We start from the raw sequence: 16,837 nt of genomic DNA on the forward strand, positions 1-16,837 counted from the left end.
TGCTTTCATTTACAAATTGATTTTAGTGAACAATTTAAAAAATTATATCAAGTTTTTTTCATGCAATAACTTTTGATGTTTCCCCTTCTCAAATTCCTCTTAGGTCCATGTCAGGTCCAAGTCACCTGATAGATCAACATCTTTGTGAAATCTGTGAACACTGTCCTATAAGAGCCAATTAGCTGGACATCAAATGACGTCTCTTTTTTTTGGGGGGGGGAGATTCTTTTTTTTTATTTATTTATTTTAATTTTATAATTTAATTTAATTTTACATATCTTTGAAGGCAAAGACTCCCCTGAGGATTGAGTTCAACCTGGTAGATTCAGTCCAAGCAGGTCCAGTCCCCTCCTCCCAGGCTGAGCCAAGTGTCCCTGTATAAGCCCCAGGTTCCGAACAGCCAGCTCACACACTGAGGACAGGTACCGGTCCCACTGTCTGGATGCCTCCCAAACAGATCAAGCTAATCAACTATCTCACTTATCCAGAGGGCCTGAACCTGTTGGGGGCTCCTCAGCTATTGGTAGAAGAAATAGATTTATCAGTCAAAGAAACAAATGACACCTCTTTAATGCCTATTTTCCTCAGCAATGACTGCCCTTCTAGTTTCAATCAATATTGCTAATGAGGCCTTACCTGCTGATGAACAGATGTCACCAACAGCTTCTCTATGACATCCCATTAACAGTTGTTTTGACTTTCAGATTATGAATTCTTTGTCTCATGGATAGGTATGAAATAATAATAATAATAATAATAATAATAATAATAAAAACTTTTTAGCTTTCATGGCACTCAGACTGATCATATCCACCAGTCTCTTCTATAGCCTCATTAGCAAGGTTATAAAATATCTTTTTTATTTTATTTGTTTATTTAAAAGACTTTCCTAATCCATGTCAGATGATTATCATTGTTTTTTATTCTCAGTTATTAATAAAAATATTGTCTGACTGTAATTATCATTGTTTTTCATTCTCAGCTATTAATACAAGTGTTGTCTAACTGTAAATTGTGTATTTCTCTTCCTTTCTATTTCAAGTCAAACCTGGTACTATCTTTTCTAATTTTTTCTTGCTATCTTCCACTTATTACTTTATTTTTGCTATGAGTCCAAAGTTTTGGATCACAGGTAGGGTTCTTTACCACAGATTTAATTTATAGTCTCTTACTTTTTAATCCAGCCAGGTCTAGGGAATAGCCAATACCTGCATCTTATATTCCCACTTTTCTGCTTTCCCTGCCAAATCAAGAGACTAATGCAATACTCTTTCTCAGTGTGATTCCTCTCTTATCTGCCAAGCTCTTTCTGGGAAGAAACCTGAACTTAGTTGCATGTCTTTATGCACACAACAAACGTCAAGCAATGGATGCCACAGATTGCTTATGACCTCCTCCCACATATGCTAATTTCAAGGATTGTAATATGTTTTCTACTCCATCAGCAGATTGGTGGGCATTCCTACAATGGCTTGATGGACTCCAATCATCAATGATGCCTGCCACTACATACCAAGTAGAAGATGGCCACTCTGTGATTCCTTCCACGGACACTCCACTCTCAGGCAGCTTACCCTCAGTCGCATATCCTACCTTCCATCACAGGGAGCATGCCACCACCACTACAGGAAGAAGGCACATCATGCCTTACTATTTGAGGAAAGGTAGCCATACTGGGATTGCTTCTGCAGACATCCATCATCACAAACACCAGACACTGTTACATGTCCTACAACCCAACACAGGGACCACACTGCTGTTGCTTTCAAAATCATCTCTGGTTTTGTTGATGCCATATGACTTTTCATGGATGATATGAATAAGTTATCTATTCACCAATGATTCTACCCACATCTAACTTACTGAGCCAGTGAGTTTACTAGAGTTACTTACAAGAGTGTCATTGAGTGGTTACTAATAGGAGCTATTTCAGAAAGCCCACACAGCAGGGATTACAACTCTCCACAGATATGGAGCTCCCTGAAAGCATTTTTTAAGGCAATTCATCTGATCTAACTAGAGAATCTTCTCTCCTCAGCAATTGCTACTACTTATATAACCAATGGAAGAGGGGCTTGAGAATATTCTAAGTTTCATAAACTTCTTTGAGGCTTTTGAATTTTGTTTACTTACTGAGTTTTAATGGGTCTTATCCAGAAGAGCAGATTTCAATTCAGAGGACATAGCTACACAACAAAGATACTATTTCCCTTCTAAAATCCTAACATAGTAAAAGCATGTCTAAGATCCAATGTAAAAATACATCATAATAGTAGCAAGGGCTTGGGAATGATAAAGGATTTGGTGAGAGGTAGGAAATGATACAAAAGGAAAACAGCATGGTATATGAACAAAGACCATTTACATATATATTATGATAGAAGAAAAACTTAAAATTCAGCTGTAGGGTACATTTTCAACTTCTTTTTTAATGTTTTTGTTTATTTTTGAGAATTTATTTTGAAAATACATTTTTAAGACTTATCTTGAGAATACATTTTTATCATGTTTTTCCCCCTCCTACAACTTCTCTTTGATCCTTTCCTCTCATTATACATGCGACTATATGTTCTTTCTCTCTTAAAAAAATGCCAAAGCCAACTAAATAAACAGCAACAAAAACAACAATAAGAACATGGATGAGCTGCAGAGCAACCAGGAAAATATCCAGCATGAGGGTGATTGGAAAACAATTGTGAAGATGTGGTGTTTTCCATATCTGATTTAAGTGTGATTTTTTTTTTCAGTGAACAATGGGAAGAAAATAGGAACACAAGCAGATATTTGGGTGAGTGGAGCAATATCTTGGTTTGGAAATCATCTAGTTTGTCTTGCTGTGTAATTCTCTTGCATAAGCACTATACTCAATCTTATTATAGAGTACTTCTCATTCACAGTCTGTTTTGTCCTCTGCCCCAGGTAAACCTGGAAATATATGCATAGTAATTTTTGTTGTCATGATCTGGGGAGGTGTTATACCTACAACTAACTCATAAAATATCTGTGACTGTGACATATCTCACCCTTCTAACATGTCCAAGACAACCTTCTACCACTGAGAATTAACTACAATAAGATGTCCATGGAAATTGAGAAACTTGGGGTGGATTTATAGTATTTCATCTTTCAGTAAAAGTCTTGTGTAAAATGTCAATAACGTGTCACTCATCCCATAGCACAATGGCTAATGTTGTTAGCTTCTGGCACCAGGCAGCAAAACTTAGTCACATTCCTTGTTCTTTAAGTTTTGATAAGAATCTATATAATTGGCTATATTTTTGGAAAGGGAGTGTGGAGTCAACGTGAATCCAAAAAGAACTTTGCGAAAAGAGCTACCACAGTACTTCACCAAGTGGAACGCCACATATTGAATGAATACTCAGGTGTACCAACGAAGGGTGAAAATTCTACACTGGGTATAGGTAAGAAATATCAAGTTGATTTATTATAGCATCATAAAAATGATTGGGTCCTGGTATACTCATGGCCTATGAGGAATAGAATTTGTTATTTCCCAGAACTGAAGACTTGATATATGAAACAACCACATGAGTAGCACTCTCCCCACACATGGAAGAGTTAAGGATGAGTTAGTCACATTTCATCACTATGACAGAATATCTGAGTAAATCCACTTCAAGCATGGAAGGCTTACCTGACAGTGGGTGAGCATGGTTGGGTCACAGCTTTTCATTTGGCTCTTTTGAGAAAGCCAACATGATGTGGGTCCATGTGCAGTGAGACAGAATATCATGGTTCTACCAAATGCTGAGCAGAAGGCAGAAAGAACAAACAAGGGCCAAGATGTACTTTTCAAAAGCAAACCCACAGTGGCTTATCTCCTCCAACTTACCCACTAGTTTCTAGAATCTTACAAAAATACCATTAATCTGTGAATCCAGTTATAAATAAATAAACTGATGATGTTAGAGGCCTTAAATAGAATCCCCAAAGACCTGGGTAATGAGGCCCATAACATATTGTAGGATATTTACACAATTCCTACTTGTCACAAGTGTGTATAGTGCATGCTTTTTTTTTTTTTGGAAAATGCCCAGAAGGGGAAGGGTGTCCAATCCTCTTTGCAATCTGGCTTCTTACATATGATAATATTGATGTAGCTCTCTCTAGCCCATATTCTTCTGTCACATAAAACAACCGATTAACTTAACTCTCAAGATCCAATCAATCACCTGTCAATAGCCACCAACTGAGGACAAAGCCTTCAGCATGTGGGCTTTATCAGGAGACATTTCACAACCAAATTATTAACAACTAGTAATAGTATTTACTATTATTATTGTTGTTGTTTTGTTATAATTGTGGAAGAACTCAATTTCTCATTATATTCAGTGTATGAAACGAAGAGGTGCAACAGTATGATTCTTCTGGAAGCTGGAAATAACACGATGAAGATTGACTGCACTAGTGCTCTCAAAGAAAACAAGAGTAGAGGTAATGTGTTTAAGATGAGCATATTCTCCTTCTTAGTGACTGGGCCGAGGGCCATTCACTCACAATTTCCCAGGGAGAGGAATTCTAACAGCAGGTAGAAAAGATCTTCCTTGACTGCTCATTAGGCATACCCAGAGCCAAAGTTTAGGGGCTCTTATAAGGGCAGCATATTTTGCAGCATATACTGAAGTAAGAGCAGAATTGTACTGCTGTCTTTTCTGACAAAGTACAGGCTTGTCAAATTTTAGTATGATAGTCTATCATCTTAAAATTCAACAGTGCCAGGAAATCATTGCCTTGCCCACTATTGCTTTTGAGATTTGCTTTATAAACACTTTATTTTTATTAAAGCAGTTACTCAGTTGCCCTCTATCTTGGCAAACTCATTATTTTAAAAGACAATATGGCAAATACTGTAGGACTGGGGCTCTCTCTTTCTCTCTCTCTCTCTCTCTCTGTGTGTGTGTGTGTATGTTTGTGTGTATCTGTGTGTAAAATTCCATGCCTAACAGTACTTATAGTATGTTATACATGCAATTTAAGGGATACCCATTAGTAATTGTACTAAACACATTATGCTTACTTCATGGTCCACATGTAAGACATTTGTGTATCAATCTTTTGTATTATATCTTTTTTCCCTCAGATGAGACTGCAGTTGCTCTTATTGCATATCAGTCCCTTGGGAACTTTCTAAACGGATCCTTTTTTAGTAACAGTGAAGGAATGCAGAAAGTAAAATTGAGCTCTCTTATTGTGAGTGGTGCCATTCGTTCAGAAGTCAAACCTGTCCTGTCTGAACCTGTACTCCTGACTTTACAAAACACTCAGGTGAGCTTACTCTCAAAAGCCCTTTAAAAACAACTTTAAAGTTTATTTTTATTTCATGTGCATGAGTGTTTTGCCTTCACAGACATCTGTGCACAAGAGCATATAGTGCCCACAGAAGACAGAGTGTAAGATCTCCTATAACTAGACTTCCTGACAGTGACGGGACACAATGTGGTTGTTGGGTATAGAAAATGAGCAGTTAATTCTCTTAAGTACTGAGATAATGTCCCTTTTGTGAAGTGTTTAAAGGGGCAGGTGGTCTAATCAAATTTCTAAAAAGAGACAAGATCTAACTGTGAGCATTGTAAAATAAGAGAAATTACAAAACGTTGAGAAACTTCAATCCTGTGTAACTTCATTACTCTTATTATTTGTATTTTCATATCAACAGTCAATCAACCATAGTTAAGAAAGGAGTCCACAGGCCCTAGTCTTCCACTGTGGAAGTATTCGATCAAAGAAGATGTTTTCACATGCCTCTAGATTCAAATGGGTACTTCAAAGCCTTTGGTCACACAGATAGTCCTATTTAAATTCATTGGCAGTTGAAACAAAACAAGAGACATTAATATTGAAAAAGGAATTATGGATAGCTAGGGTCACCAGGGCTGTGAGTGAGATTAAAGAGTGTGAGGGGACACACTAATAAGAGTACACTTTACATACATATGGAATTGTGAAGAGGACATTCAATATAAGTTACACAATTTTTAAAATTTCAAGTGTGTGTATTGATGGGAATGTAGAAAATAGAGAGTCATTGCAAAACGTAGTTGGGAATATATAGCCAGTAAGGAAAACAATATGGAACCTATCAAAAAATGAGAGAGGAAACAATGGAATCCATCAATCCCCCTGTTACATACACCCAAAGGATAGAAACTAAGGTTTTTGAAAGAGACTGTACTTTCAATAATTCCAGTAACATTAGTCACAGTAACCAAGACTTGGAGGGAAAATACTTAATCCATCCAGGGCAGGATATGTAAATAACATATAATAAATATTATAAAATATGATGTTGCTTTGGGTTATATAATTTCAAATGGTCAGATCTGGAAATAATCATAGGAGTAGTGACATTATATAGACTGAGCAGGTTGTGTTTAGGAAAATATATATACATATACATGTGACATAACATCGATTAATGGAAAAAAGAAGCCAAGAATTTGAAAGAGTGCAAGGAAGGGTAAGTGGGAGTATTTGGAGGGAGGAAAGAGAAAGGAGACATATTAGTCAGAGTTCTTTAAAAGAACTTAAATAATAGAATGACAGAAAGACTAAGGATCCATTAGTTGTTCCATTAGTTGTTCAGCCCATGCGACCAGATGTCTCAGCATTCCCAGTTTGGTGATTGAGTCCCAGCGATGTCCTAGAGAGCTGCTGGTCTTCAGTCTACTTTGGAATCCTGAAGAAGTAATATTCTAACACCAGTGAAAGAATGCTTCAGCATCAGGATAGATGAACTTGCCAGAGAGAGTGAGGGTAAACAGGCAAAAAAAGCAGTACCTCTTTCTTCCATGCCCTTTTATGTGGGTTGCAGCAAGAAAGAGTAGACGAGATTTAGGAGGGTGTCTTCTGACCTCAAATGAACTAGATTTAGGGTGGATCCTCAGACTTTAAATAATACAATGAAGAAAAAACCCTGATATATATGCCCAAATGCTTGGGTTTTAGTCAAATACAGGTTGTAGTCAACACAGGGGAAATGATGTAATTATAATTCCAAAAACAAAACTAGTAATAAAAACAAAAAAAAAATAACATTGCCTTTCAGTGTCTCAACTGCAGGTCAAGTCCGACAAACCTTTTATGATCTCACTCAAACTGAAAAGCTAAACAGTAGAATTCATAGTTTCTGTATAATAGAGCCTACTAGGGGATAGATTTTGTGGAAAATCGGGAAACATAGGCTATAAAATCAAACTTTAAGTTATAACATTTTGGAGACTTAATGTGACTTAGCAATAATAGGAGTGAGTCTTGAGATGATTAAATACATTTATTAATAGAAATTAATTATAAATGATTTGGGATAGATAATGACATTTCATACATTTATATAATGTATTAAAATTACATTCTCCCCTTCATGTTAATGTATTTTGGTCCTTTGTTGTATGACACATTTCCTAAAGAAATGAGCATAAATGTCTATTTACTCCAGATATGGAACCCTCAAGACAGCAAAGAAACCATACCACAAAATTCCAATTTAGTGAAGAAATGAAATTGTTAGGGTAACAGTGAGTGGCTACTCATCGGAGCACAGATGTCTAGAAGACAGGTTCTTCACTAAAGGACCAACCCAGCGTGGGTGAGGTCCTTTTCATGAAACCTGGAAGCCCTGAGATCTCTACATGTCTTGTAGGCAGCTCTAAAGCTCAAGAAGTCTTCTTTCCTCAGCAATCCTCAAAGTTTTTATAACCTTGAGGAAGGATGGGGCCTTGTGAGTCAGGAATTTCCTGAGACTTCTGAGATATACACTTCCTGAATCTCAAGGATGGAATGCTTCAGCTCAGAAGAAATTAGTGTAACACATACTCACTGTATATCATTTTTTTTCAATTAAAATACAGTTGCCTCATTTCCCTTCTCTTTCCTCCCTTCAACATACTCTCACACACCCCACCTTTGCTCTTTCTCATATTCCTGGTCTCTTTTTTTTTAATTGTTACTATTGCATACATATACTTAAAATAGTGTATTTTTCCAAGATAATCACTAAAATTATATGCTGTTTAGCTTAGTTCTATCTTAGTTAGGGTTTCGATTATTGGATACTTCCATAGCATTGTTCATCACTGAAGGAAATCAGGACAGGAACTCAAACAGGACAGGATCCTGGAGGCAGGAGCTGATTCACAGGCTATGGATGAGTGTTGCTTACTGGCTTGCTTCCATATGGCTTGGTCAGCCTGCATTCTTATAGAACTCAGGACTACTAGTCCAGGGATAGCACTACCTACCCACTATGAACTGAGCTCTCTCCCATTGATGACTAATTGAGAAAATGCATTACAGCTCAATCTCATGGAGGCATTTCCTCAACTGAAGCTCCTTCCTCTCTGATGACTAGCTGTGTCAAGTTGACACACAAAACCAGCCAGTACAGCTCTGGTATTCCATTCATAAATCTGTGAATACACCCTGTACTTTAAATATATACATTTTAATTTGTGAATTATTTGGCACATCAAAAAAGCTGAGAATGAAGAACTAAGTCACATATGTATTTCTATAAAGGGAAACTATTATTATGCTGAAACCTATTTAGGCAATGGGGCCATGGGAATTGTTGAGCATGCTGAGAGTCAGAGGTAGGAAAGAGGGACTAGCCTTTTCCAGGGGGAGCCTGGAGGAGAAATGGAGACTCAAAAAAGGCACTTGACATCTCTCTTCAAGTAGTGATCTCTCACTACAGCCCCTCATTTGTTTTGTCAGTGACAAGAAACTGGTAAGTCCATTCTAAGTCAATGCACAGGGCACTGAGATATGCATAAAGACAGAGAACAAATTATGAAACAAAAATCTATGTGAGATGAGAGGATGTGAAATGTCCCCACATATGTTTTCTCAATCCAGTGTGTGTCAGATTAATCTAAGTGGAAAAGTTAAAACATAGAGGTGCAGCAAAGATAGAAGGATCAGGAAAGGTGAGGGATGAGAAAGATTAGAGAGAAAGATTAGAAGGGAAATCATTAAATCACATATGCAACCCAATGTCACATATCCTAATTAAAGATAAAGAAAAGTTGGAATTATGAAACAAAAATAATATTCCTTAATACTGTTTTCTTTGCAGCCCATTGACCCAAAAGCAGAACATCTCTGTGTCCATTGGGAAGGATCAGAGGAAGGAGGCAGTTGGTCCACTAAGGGCTGTTCTCACATGCACACCAATGACTCCTACACCATTTGCAAGTGTTTCCACCTGTCCAGCTTTGCTGTGCTCATGGCTCTATCCCTCGAGGTATCAAATCTCACAGGTCTCAGCAGTAAAAGTCATATTACTTTAATATATGTCTATAAAAGATATCCAGAAAGAATAAGTTAATTGTAGGTTTAATGAGAGATGATTCCAAGAAACACCCTTAATAACAGTTGAGTGTGAACTTGTTGCCACCTCTGTTGTCTCACTGAAGCTGCATTGAAAGATTGATTGCCAAGGTTTAATCAACTGAACTGACTGACTAGGAATGTGTACTCCTCCCTCTTCCTCACTGACTCTTCCATGTACATCCCCCTGAAGATACATGCTTGGTCAAAGATGCTGACTATCCAAGAAAGAGGAGAGCCATGCTTTTGTCAAATGTTTTGTTAGTTACTTTGCTGTTATTGTGATAAAATTTTGTGACTGAAAGCAATCTAAAGAGGGTTCATTTGGCCATCTGGTTCCAAAGGGATGGTATGCATCATGGCACTGAAAGTGTGGCATCACATCAGAAGCAGGAAGCAGAGAGGTCACATTTTGTCCACAGATAGGAAGTAGAGAAAGCAAAAGAGAAGGGGAAATGGTGCACAGTTATAAACCTTCAACACCTCCCCAGAGTGACATATACCCTTTGAAAAGAGAGTATCTTTTGTACTTCTCCAATGTACACCACCAACTGGGGAATCAATTTTGAAGTACACAAGCTGATGGGGACATTTCACTTCTGAACCCCTACAAAGTTACATGAGTAGCTTCTCTTCCCTGATAGAATTTCCAAACAAATGCCCAAAAAATACCAGTAGTGGATTGTGGAGATGAAATGGGAACAGTATGCATGCCAACGCATACAGTATTTACAAATTAATTGCTACTTTGGGTATATGTGTCTTATAGTACCCTTGGAAAATGCTTGGAATCAATGTAGAACATTCAGTTCAGAGTTATCATAACTGAAGGATGGTGGATCTTGAGTATGACACACGACCTTTCTTCAGTAATTTTATTTCAGCTGTGTCCAGTGGTAGCATTTCATGAAAATTTCACAGTAACTAAAAAATAAAGTCATGACTCAAGTCATTTTAAGAAATATAGTTGTGGAAACATCAGGTGGGTGGGTTAAGCAAAGCTGGGGAAATTCTGACTCTTCCATAAGTGTGTCTGGAGTAAGCACAACCCAGCAAGGAAAACTCTCATATGTTGGGAAGTAAGGTCAGCAGACCCCAAAGTAGTAGGTTCCAAGAGGATCTGGAATGGAAGGCATTACTTCACGTGCAAGACAGTTATATCTAAACTTTCCTGGCTGAACCAAACTAAGGCAACCAGCTATCATCAAAGACTCAGCATGGCCCCCTAGAATTTTTAGATGTCAAATGAGTCTGAGATAACTTAAGTTGAAGGAAAGTCACCTAATGGCTTCCTATTAACATGAAATAACAAAATTATCAAAGCTCCTACTTCATAGGAAATAAAAATACTTATTCTAGGGCCAAATATCAGTGACAATGACCCAGAAAAACAAATTCAGATTACTCTAAATACCTACCAGGTTTTTATAGTAAGAGAACAAAGAAAATAGTGGATGAAGTCAATTCGAACACAATTGTGGAACATCAGATAGGTGGGTCTCAGTAAGCTTGGAAATCTGGTACAGCCTCAGAGGCTGAAGACATTTTGAGCCTTTCGGTTAGTAAAGGTTAGGAGTTTGCTTGTGTGTTTCAAAAGGATTTACAGAATATACATAAGGATGCTAGGTGGCACACTGGTGGTAACAGATGCTATCACAAGGCTAAAAACAACCATCATATTACCGCTATTCTGCAATGTTCCAGTTCTCCACAGTCACAGGTTTCAGTCAGTAAGTCAGCCTTGTAGAAATGTTTAACACTTGTGGCTATTAGTATCTAATTTAAATTTGCACTCCCCTGTTTCACTTTAGCCCCTAGCCCCTGTTTATTAACTATTTTACTATTCAATGTCCATCATGCTGTGTACTTCCACATCCGTGTTTCATTTAGTTAATATTTATTAAGTGAATAATATGTGCTAAGCACTAATCTCAACTGTAATGGTACAACAGATAACGTGACATGACAAGGCCCCAGACTTCCTAATGCTGATGTTCATGATGACTGTAGTGTATACGTGGAGACTCTGACGTATTCTTCTGTGGCTTGTAGGAGGACTCTGTGCTTTCTGCACTCTCTGTGATCACCTACGTGGGACTGAGTCTTTCTCTATTGTGCCTATTCCTGGCGGTTGTCACCTTTCTCCTGTGCCAGCCCATACAGAATACAAGCACTACACTCCACCTACAGCTCTCCATCTGCCTCTTCCTGGCTGATCTCCTCTTCCTCACAGGCATCAACAGAACTGAGCCTAAGGTTAGGTACTTCATTGTCCTGATAAGTCATAGCCATCTTGTCTGGAGCAAGCATGAAGAGAGGGATTCATCAGTAGAGATGTCTGGAGGAAATGCAAGATGAAAATGTCAGCTCTCTTTATGTGTAGAATTGAAGAAATTTGTATATTTGATCATTTTAAAACTGAAAGCATTCCTAACAGCAGTGTTACCTGACAGTGTTTTTGGTGTATGTAGTATCTGTGTGTCTGTGTGTAGTGCATGGACATGAGTGTACAGGTATGAGCAGTTATGTGTATGAATGTAGCTGCCAGAGCAGGGTGTCAGGTATCTATCGCTATTGTGTCCTCTTTATTGCCTTGAGACACAGTTTCTAACTGAATCAGGAGCTTGCTACTTTGGCTAGGGTGGCTGACCAGAGAGCTTTTGGGATGTATCTACCTCCCCCACCCCATAGTGTTGGAGTTGTAGGCACCTACAGCCATGCAAAACTTTTATGTGGTTGTTGGGGATTTGAACTCATGTTCACATGTTTGCAAAGCAAGTGCTTTTACTCACTGAGTCATCCCCCAAGCCATAGCTAAGTTTCATAACATTTGTCAATAGAAGTAAACAAATACATTTGAAGTATGCCAATTCTTCACCTATATGGTAAAGACACCTCTGTTATCATCTATACACAGCTTCAAAGTCACCCTGACTTGATCATCCCATGCTGTGTACACATGTTGAAATGCTATAACATACCACAGGACCATGTTAAATTAATAGGCATCCATTAAAATAATAATGCACGGTCTTGTTTCTGTAGTCAGCTACTTGGGAAGCTACAGGAGGATTGTGAGTCAGAGGTCAGCCCTGGCAATGTGGTAAGACTCTAGCTCAAAATAAACAATTAAAAACACAGAAAATTGGTGGGCTCATTAAGAAGAGATTGCTACACAGGGCTCACCACTCATCAATAGTTCATTGTTGATAATGTTAGTGGTTTCTGTATAGAAGGACAAGGGTTTCCTTCTCACTGTCTCTGCTCCTCTGTCACAGGCTGATGTATAAAAGGAAGTATTCCCAGAAGTGGCCCTTTGAGCTTTGAATTTCTAGTTGCTAGAGGAAGCTAGGAACATCTGTCTATTAGGAAATCTATGGTCTTCAGTAAGGTGCTTTGCATCACTGAATGAACAGAGGCCAGATCAAGCTAATTAGCATATGCATTCTCTCTAAAGATTATCATCTTGTGTGGTGAGAATACTTGAAATCTACCCTTGGCAGTTTCTGAATGCTGGGTATGATGCAAACTGATAGAGAAGTTACCTCACATGTTAAAGATTCTGCAAGAACAACCAAACCCCAAAGTAAATACATAAACAACAAGAAAACCCAGAAAGTGAAAAAAGATAAAACATTTACATGTTTTATCTGTCTCCACTTACATGGTAATGATAAAATCTCCTTGTTAAAGAAATGTTTTGTTTCTTATATGTTACTCATTTTTTATTTATTATCCTTATATATTTTGTTAATATTTTCCCATAAAGAAGAGGATATTTTCATGTTTCCTTTTGTAAATGATATTTGGCAGTTTTTGATATTAGAATCTGACTTCATAGAGTGATCAGGGAAGTAATTTTACAGTACAAGCTGCAAAGTATTTGTGATACTTACGGATCACTGTGGTGGTATTGTGTTCCCCAAAATATTGTGCACCCTAATAAACTTATCTGGGGTCAGAGACAGAACAGCCACTAGATACAAAGGCTAGAAAATGGTGGCACTAATGCCTTTAATCCTAGCATTCCAGAGGCAGAAATCCATGTGTTCAAGGATACAGCCAAGCATGATGACTCACGCCTTTAATCCCAGAAAGCAAGCCTTTAATCCCAGGGAGTGATGGTAGAAAGCAGAAAGGTATAAAGGCGTGAGGACCAGAAACTAGCAGCATTTGACTGGTTAAGCTTTTAGGCTTTGAGTAGCAGTTCAGGTGAGATTCATTGGGATGAGACACAGAGGCTTCCAGCCTGAGGAAACAGGATCAGCTGAGGAACTGACAAGGTGAGGTGGCTGTGACTTGTTCTGTCTCTCTGATCTTCCAGCATTCACCCCAATACCTGGCTTCAGATTTGTTTTTATTAATAAGACCTTCTAAGATTCCTGCTACAGATCACAAGCAGGCGTGTATTTTAAAGCTCAATTTCCTAATATTTATTTCTATTATTATCTTATTTATGATGTGTAAACTTGGGTGTCCATCTACTGAAAGTGATGAAATCTTATCCTGAGAGAACATTTATTGTATTTTGCAGCACTAATAAACAGTAAATGTTGTTCTCGGAGGGCTCATTTTTATTTTCTTTAAACACAGATCTTGCAACAAAGAGTTGATGATGAACTTTTTTTTTTTTTTTTGCCTTTTATCTAAGACACATTCAGCTAGGAAGGAAAATAAAACCAATATGGAAAGAGTGTCAATGAATGGTTGCTTTCAAGAAAGTACCCAGCACAAACAATTGCAGGTAGATTCCACTGAAGACCTCCAGGAGGCAGTCTAGAGTAATGATATAGAGTTCTGTTTAAAGTTCCAGGACAATGGAGTACGGGTCTATAAACCCTTGTGAATTACCAATCTGAGGCATGCTCTGACAATATCTTGGCATATTCTTACCTAATTATTGATTCATGTGGAAAGTAAATTTCAATGACCAAAAGGGGCTCCCTCAATGTGCATTGTCTCCAGGAAAAGTGCTAGAGAATCCTGTTGAGATCTCAGGCCAACACACAGTGAAAAAAAAGATACTGGGAATTGGACAAGTACAGCCTGCATCTGCCCCACACTCTCTTTTCTCTCTCCTAGGTGCTGTGCTCCCTCATTGCAGGAATGTTGCACTACCTCTACTTGGCTTCATTCATGTGGATGTTTCTCGAAGGGCTGCACCTTTTTCTCACTGTGAGGAATCTTAAAGTGGCCAACTACAGCAGCTCAGGAAGATTCAAGAAGAGGTTCATGTACCCTGTAGGCTATGGAATCCCTGCCTTTATTGTCACTGTGTCTGCGATAGCTGGCCATGAAAATTATGGAACACACACCCAGTAAGCATAAAGTGTGCAAGGTAGAAATGTATAAATGTAACTTCAACACCAAACTTCTCATTGGACAACTAACCTATTTTTAATATTGTTCTTCAAACCACCCTGTTTGCATATTACTGTCTTACAAATCCCAAAAGTGTTGGTTCTCAGTGTCTTGTTTTGCTGTTGTTGGTTAACATTTATTCTAGCTATGACATGAAAAGTTGTCCATTCATAGATGCCATTTGTTGCCCATAATTATGTATATATTTGTTGGACAAATAGATCCTGTTTTATTTACTGAATTTTGCTTTGTTTGAAACATGGTCTCATGCATCCCAGATTGGCCTGAAACTCACTGTGTAGTCTAGGATGTCCTTGAGCTCCCCATCCTCCTGGCTCCACCTCCTAGGTGATTAAATGACAGGCCTTCATCCCCACATCCAGTTTGTGCAATGGTGAGGGTAGAACCCAGGTATTTGTGCATGCAAGGTGAGAAGTCTCACAACTGGTCCATATCCTTTGTCTCAGATTTTCTAATTTTTAAACCCATAGTCTAATGGAAATCCTCAGCAGATTTGGTGTTTGATCACATTGAGAATTTTTGTAAAATGAGAAATCCATTCACAAACAAGTCTACAGACATAAAAAAAATGAACCCAACTTCATGAAATTAAGAAATGGCTAAAGCGCCGGGCGGTGGTGGCGCACGCCTTTAATCCCAGCACTCGGGAGGCAGAGCCAGGCGGATCTCTGTGAGTTCGAGGCCAGCCTGGACTACCAAGTGAGTCCCAGGGAAGGCGCAAAGCTACACAGAGAAACCCTGTCTCGAAAAAAAAAAAAAAAAAAAAAAAGAAATGGCTAAAGCAATCCCACTAAATCCCCATTGACTGTGTTTTCTAGGAACCACAAACAGTAGATAGATATTAAGACCAATTCCCTGCATGACAGTACACAATGAGAAGAAAAATACCAAGTACCAAAGACTGGTTTCCTGCTTGTGTGTCTGTCAATATAACTCCATGATGATGGAAGTTCTTTATTTCATTGATAAACCTGTGACAAAATGCCACATTAATTCTTTTCAACTGAGAGATATGCCTGATGTTCATTGAACCCCACCCTTTTCTCACTGTGAGGAATCTTAAACCCCACCACTCATCAGAATGATCTTGGAGACTGAATGGTAGACAAGATTGGGAGCAGGCACATTGTTTTAATAAAGGGCCAAACACTAAATATCTTAGGTTTATAGACCAACTAGTCTCTGTAGCAATAACTTTATATTACATTTCTATGGTAAAAGCAGCCACTGATGCTTTTATACAAAGGAAGGAGTGCAACTGAGTCCTAGTAAATTTCTACATACAAAATCTAAGTAGTTGATGACTGTATTTGCTACATGCTTGTAGTTTTTAATGCAAGAAGACAGCTTAAGAGTGGAAGTTTACTGTATGGTAAATATTGACCATGGCACATTATAGTTATCAGATTCATAGTTCCTGCCAGGACCCAATTTAGAAAAAAAATTCCACAGATTTATTGACATTTTCCATGACAAAATGTGAGTCTTCAATAAATAGAGTATTTTGTACATGAAATATGTTTAATTTTGGCTGGTTGAGTTAGCCTAGAGTTAACTATTGGTTTGACGGTCTTATTATCTCTACCAGTGCCATTATAACAGCTACATCCGAGGAGTCCTGACTTTTGCCCCCAAATTTACATGTTTCATCCCACTTAGCCTTAATTACAGCTTGAAGATGAGATACTTCATGAATGACCAATAAAAAAAAGTTTAGAACAAATAGAGAACTGTCCATGTTTACAGAGAGAGTCAATCTTCCTAAGATGTTTTGCAAAAAATTGTTTTAAATATTTGAAACATTCAAAAATCCCAAAAAATTATCTTGTGTATATTGGAGAAATTATCAAAAGTCTAGTGGAGAAGGAATAAGATCCAGAATTAATAACCCAAAACTTCAGAGAAATGCAACCTACTAAGTTTTAAATACCCCATTGCTTCTCCAGTCATTTAATCTTTACCATATTTGACCACTTCCTACTTCAAACTTGGGAAAGCTGATGCTTAGTGCACCCAGCTTGTGTCAGACAAGAACTTCATCTGAAATCTAGCTTGGAAATAACTGTTCTGCACAGTGTTAGATCATATTTTGGGTCCTTTGCTCAAC

At 38.0% G+C, this 16,837-nt stretch overlaps 1 protein-coding gene across 1 annotated transcript in view; it reads left to right on the plus strand.

The window, feature by feature from the left end:
* Adgre3 (adhesion G protein-coupled receptor E3) overlaps window positions 1-16,837 on the plus strand; it is a 38,298-nt gene that overhangs the window by 10,420 nt on the left and 11,041 nt on the right. The window contains exons 5-11 of the mRNA XM_059251635.1: window positions 2,748-2,788; window positions 3,287-3,422; window positions 4,354-4,460; window positions 5,107-5,286; window positions 9,095-9,262; window positions 11,401-11,604; window positions 14,431-14,666. Of these exons, the coding sequence (XP_059107618.1) occupies window positions 2,748-2,788; window positions 3,287-3,422; window positions 4,354-4,460; window positions 5,107-5,286; window positions 9,095-9,262; window positions 11,401-11,604; window positions 14,431-14,666 (1,072 nt within the window). The remainder of the gene's footprint in view (window positions 1-2,747; window positions 2,789-3,286; window positions 3,423-4,353; window positions 4,461-5,106; window positions 5,287-9,094; window positions 9,263-11,400; window positions 11,605-14,430; window positions 14,667-16,837) is intronic.

Source organism: Peromyscus eremicus, unplaced genomic scaffold (genome assembly GCF_949786415.1).
Source record: "Peromyscus eremicus unplaced genomic scaffold, PerEre_H2_v1 PerEre#2#chr22_unloc_1, whole genome shotgun sequence".
Taxonomy (NCBI): domain Eukaryota; kingdom Metazoa; phylum Chordata; class Mammalia; order Rodentia; family Cricetidae; genus Peromyscus; species Peromyscus eremicus.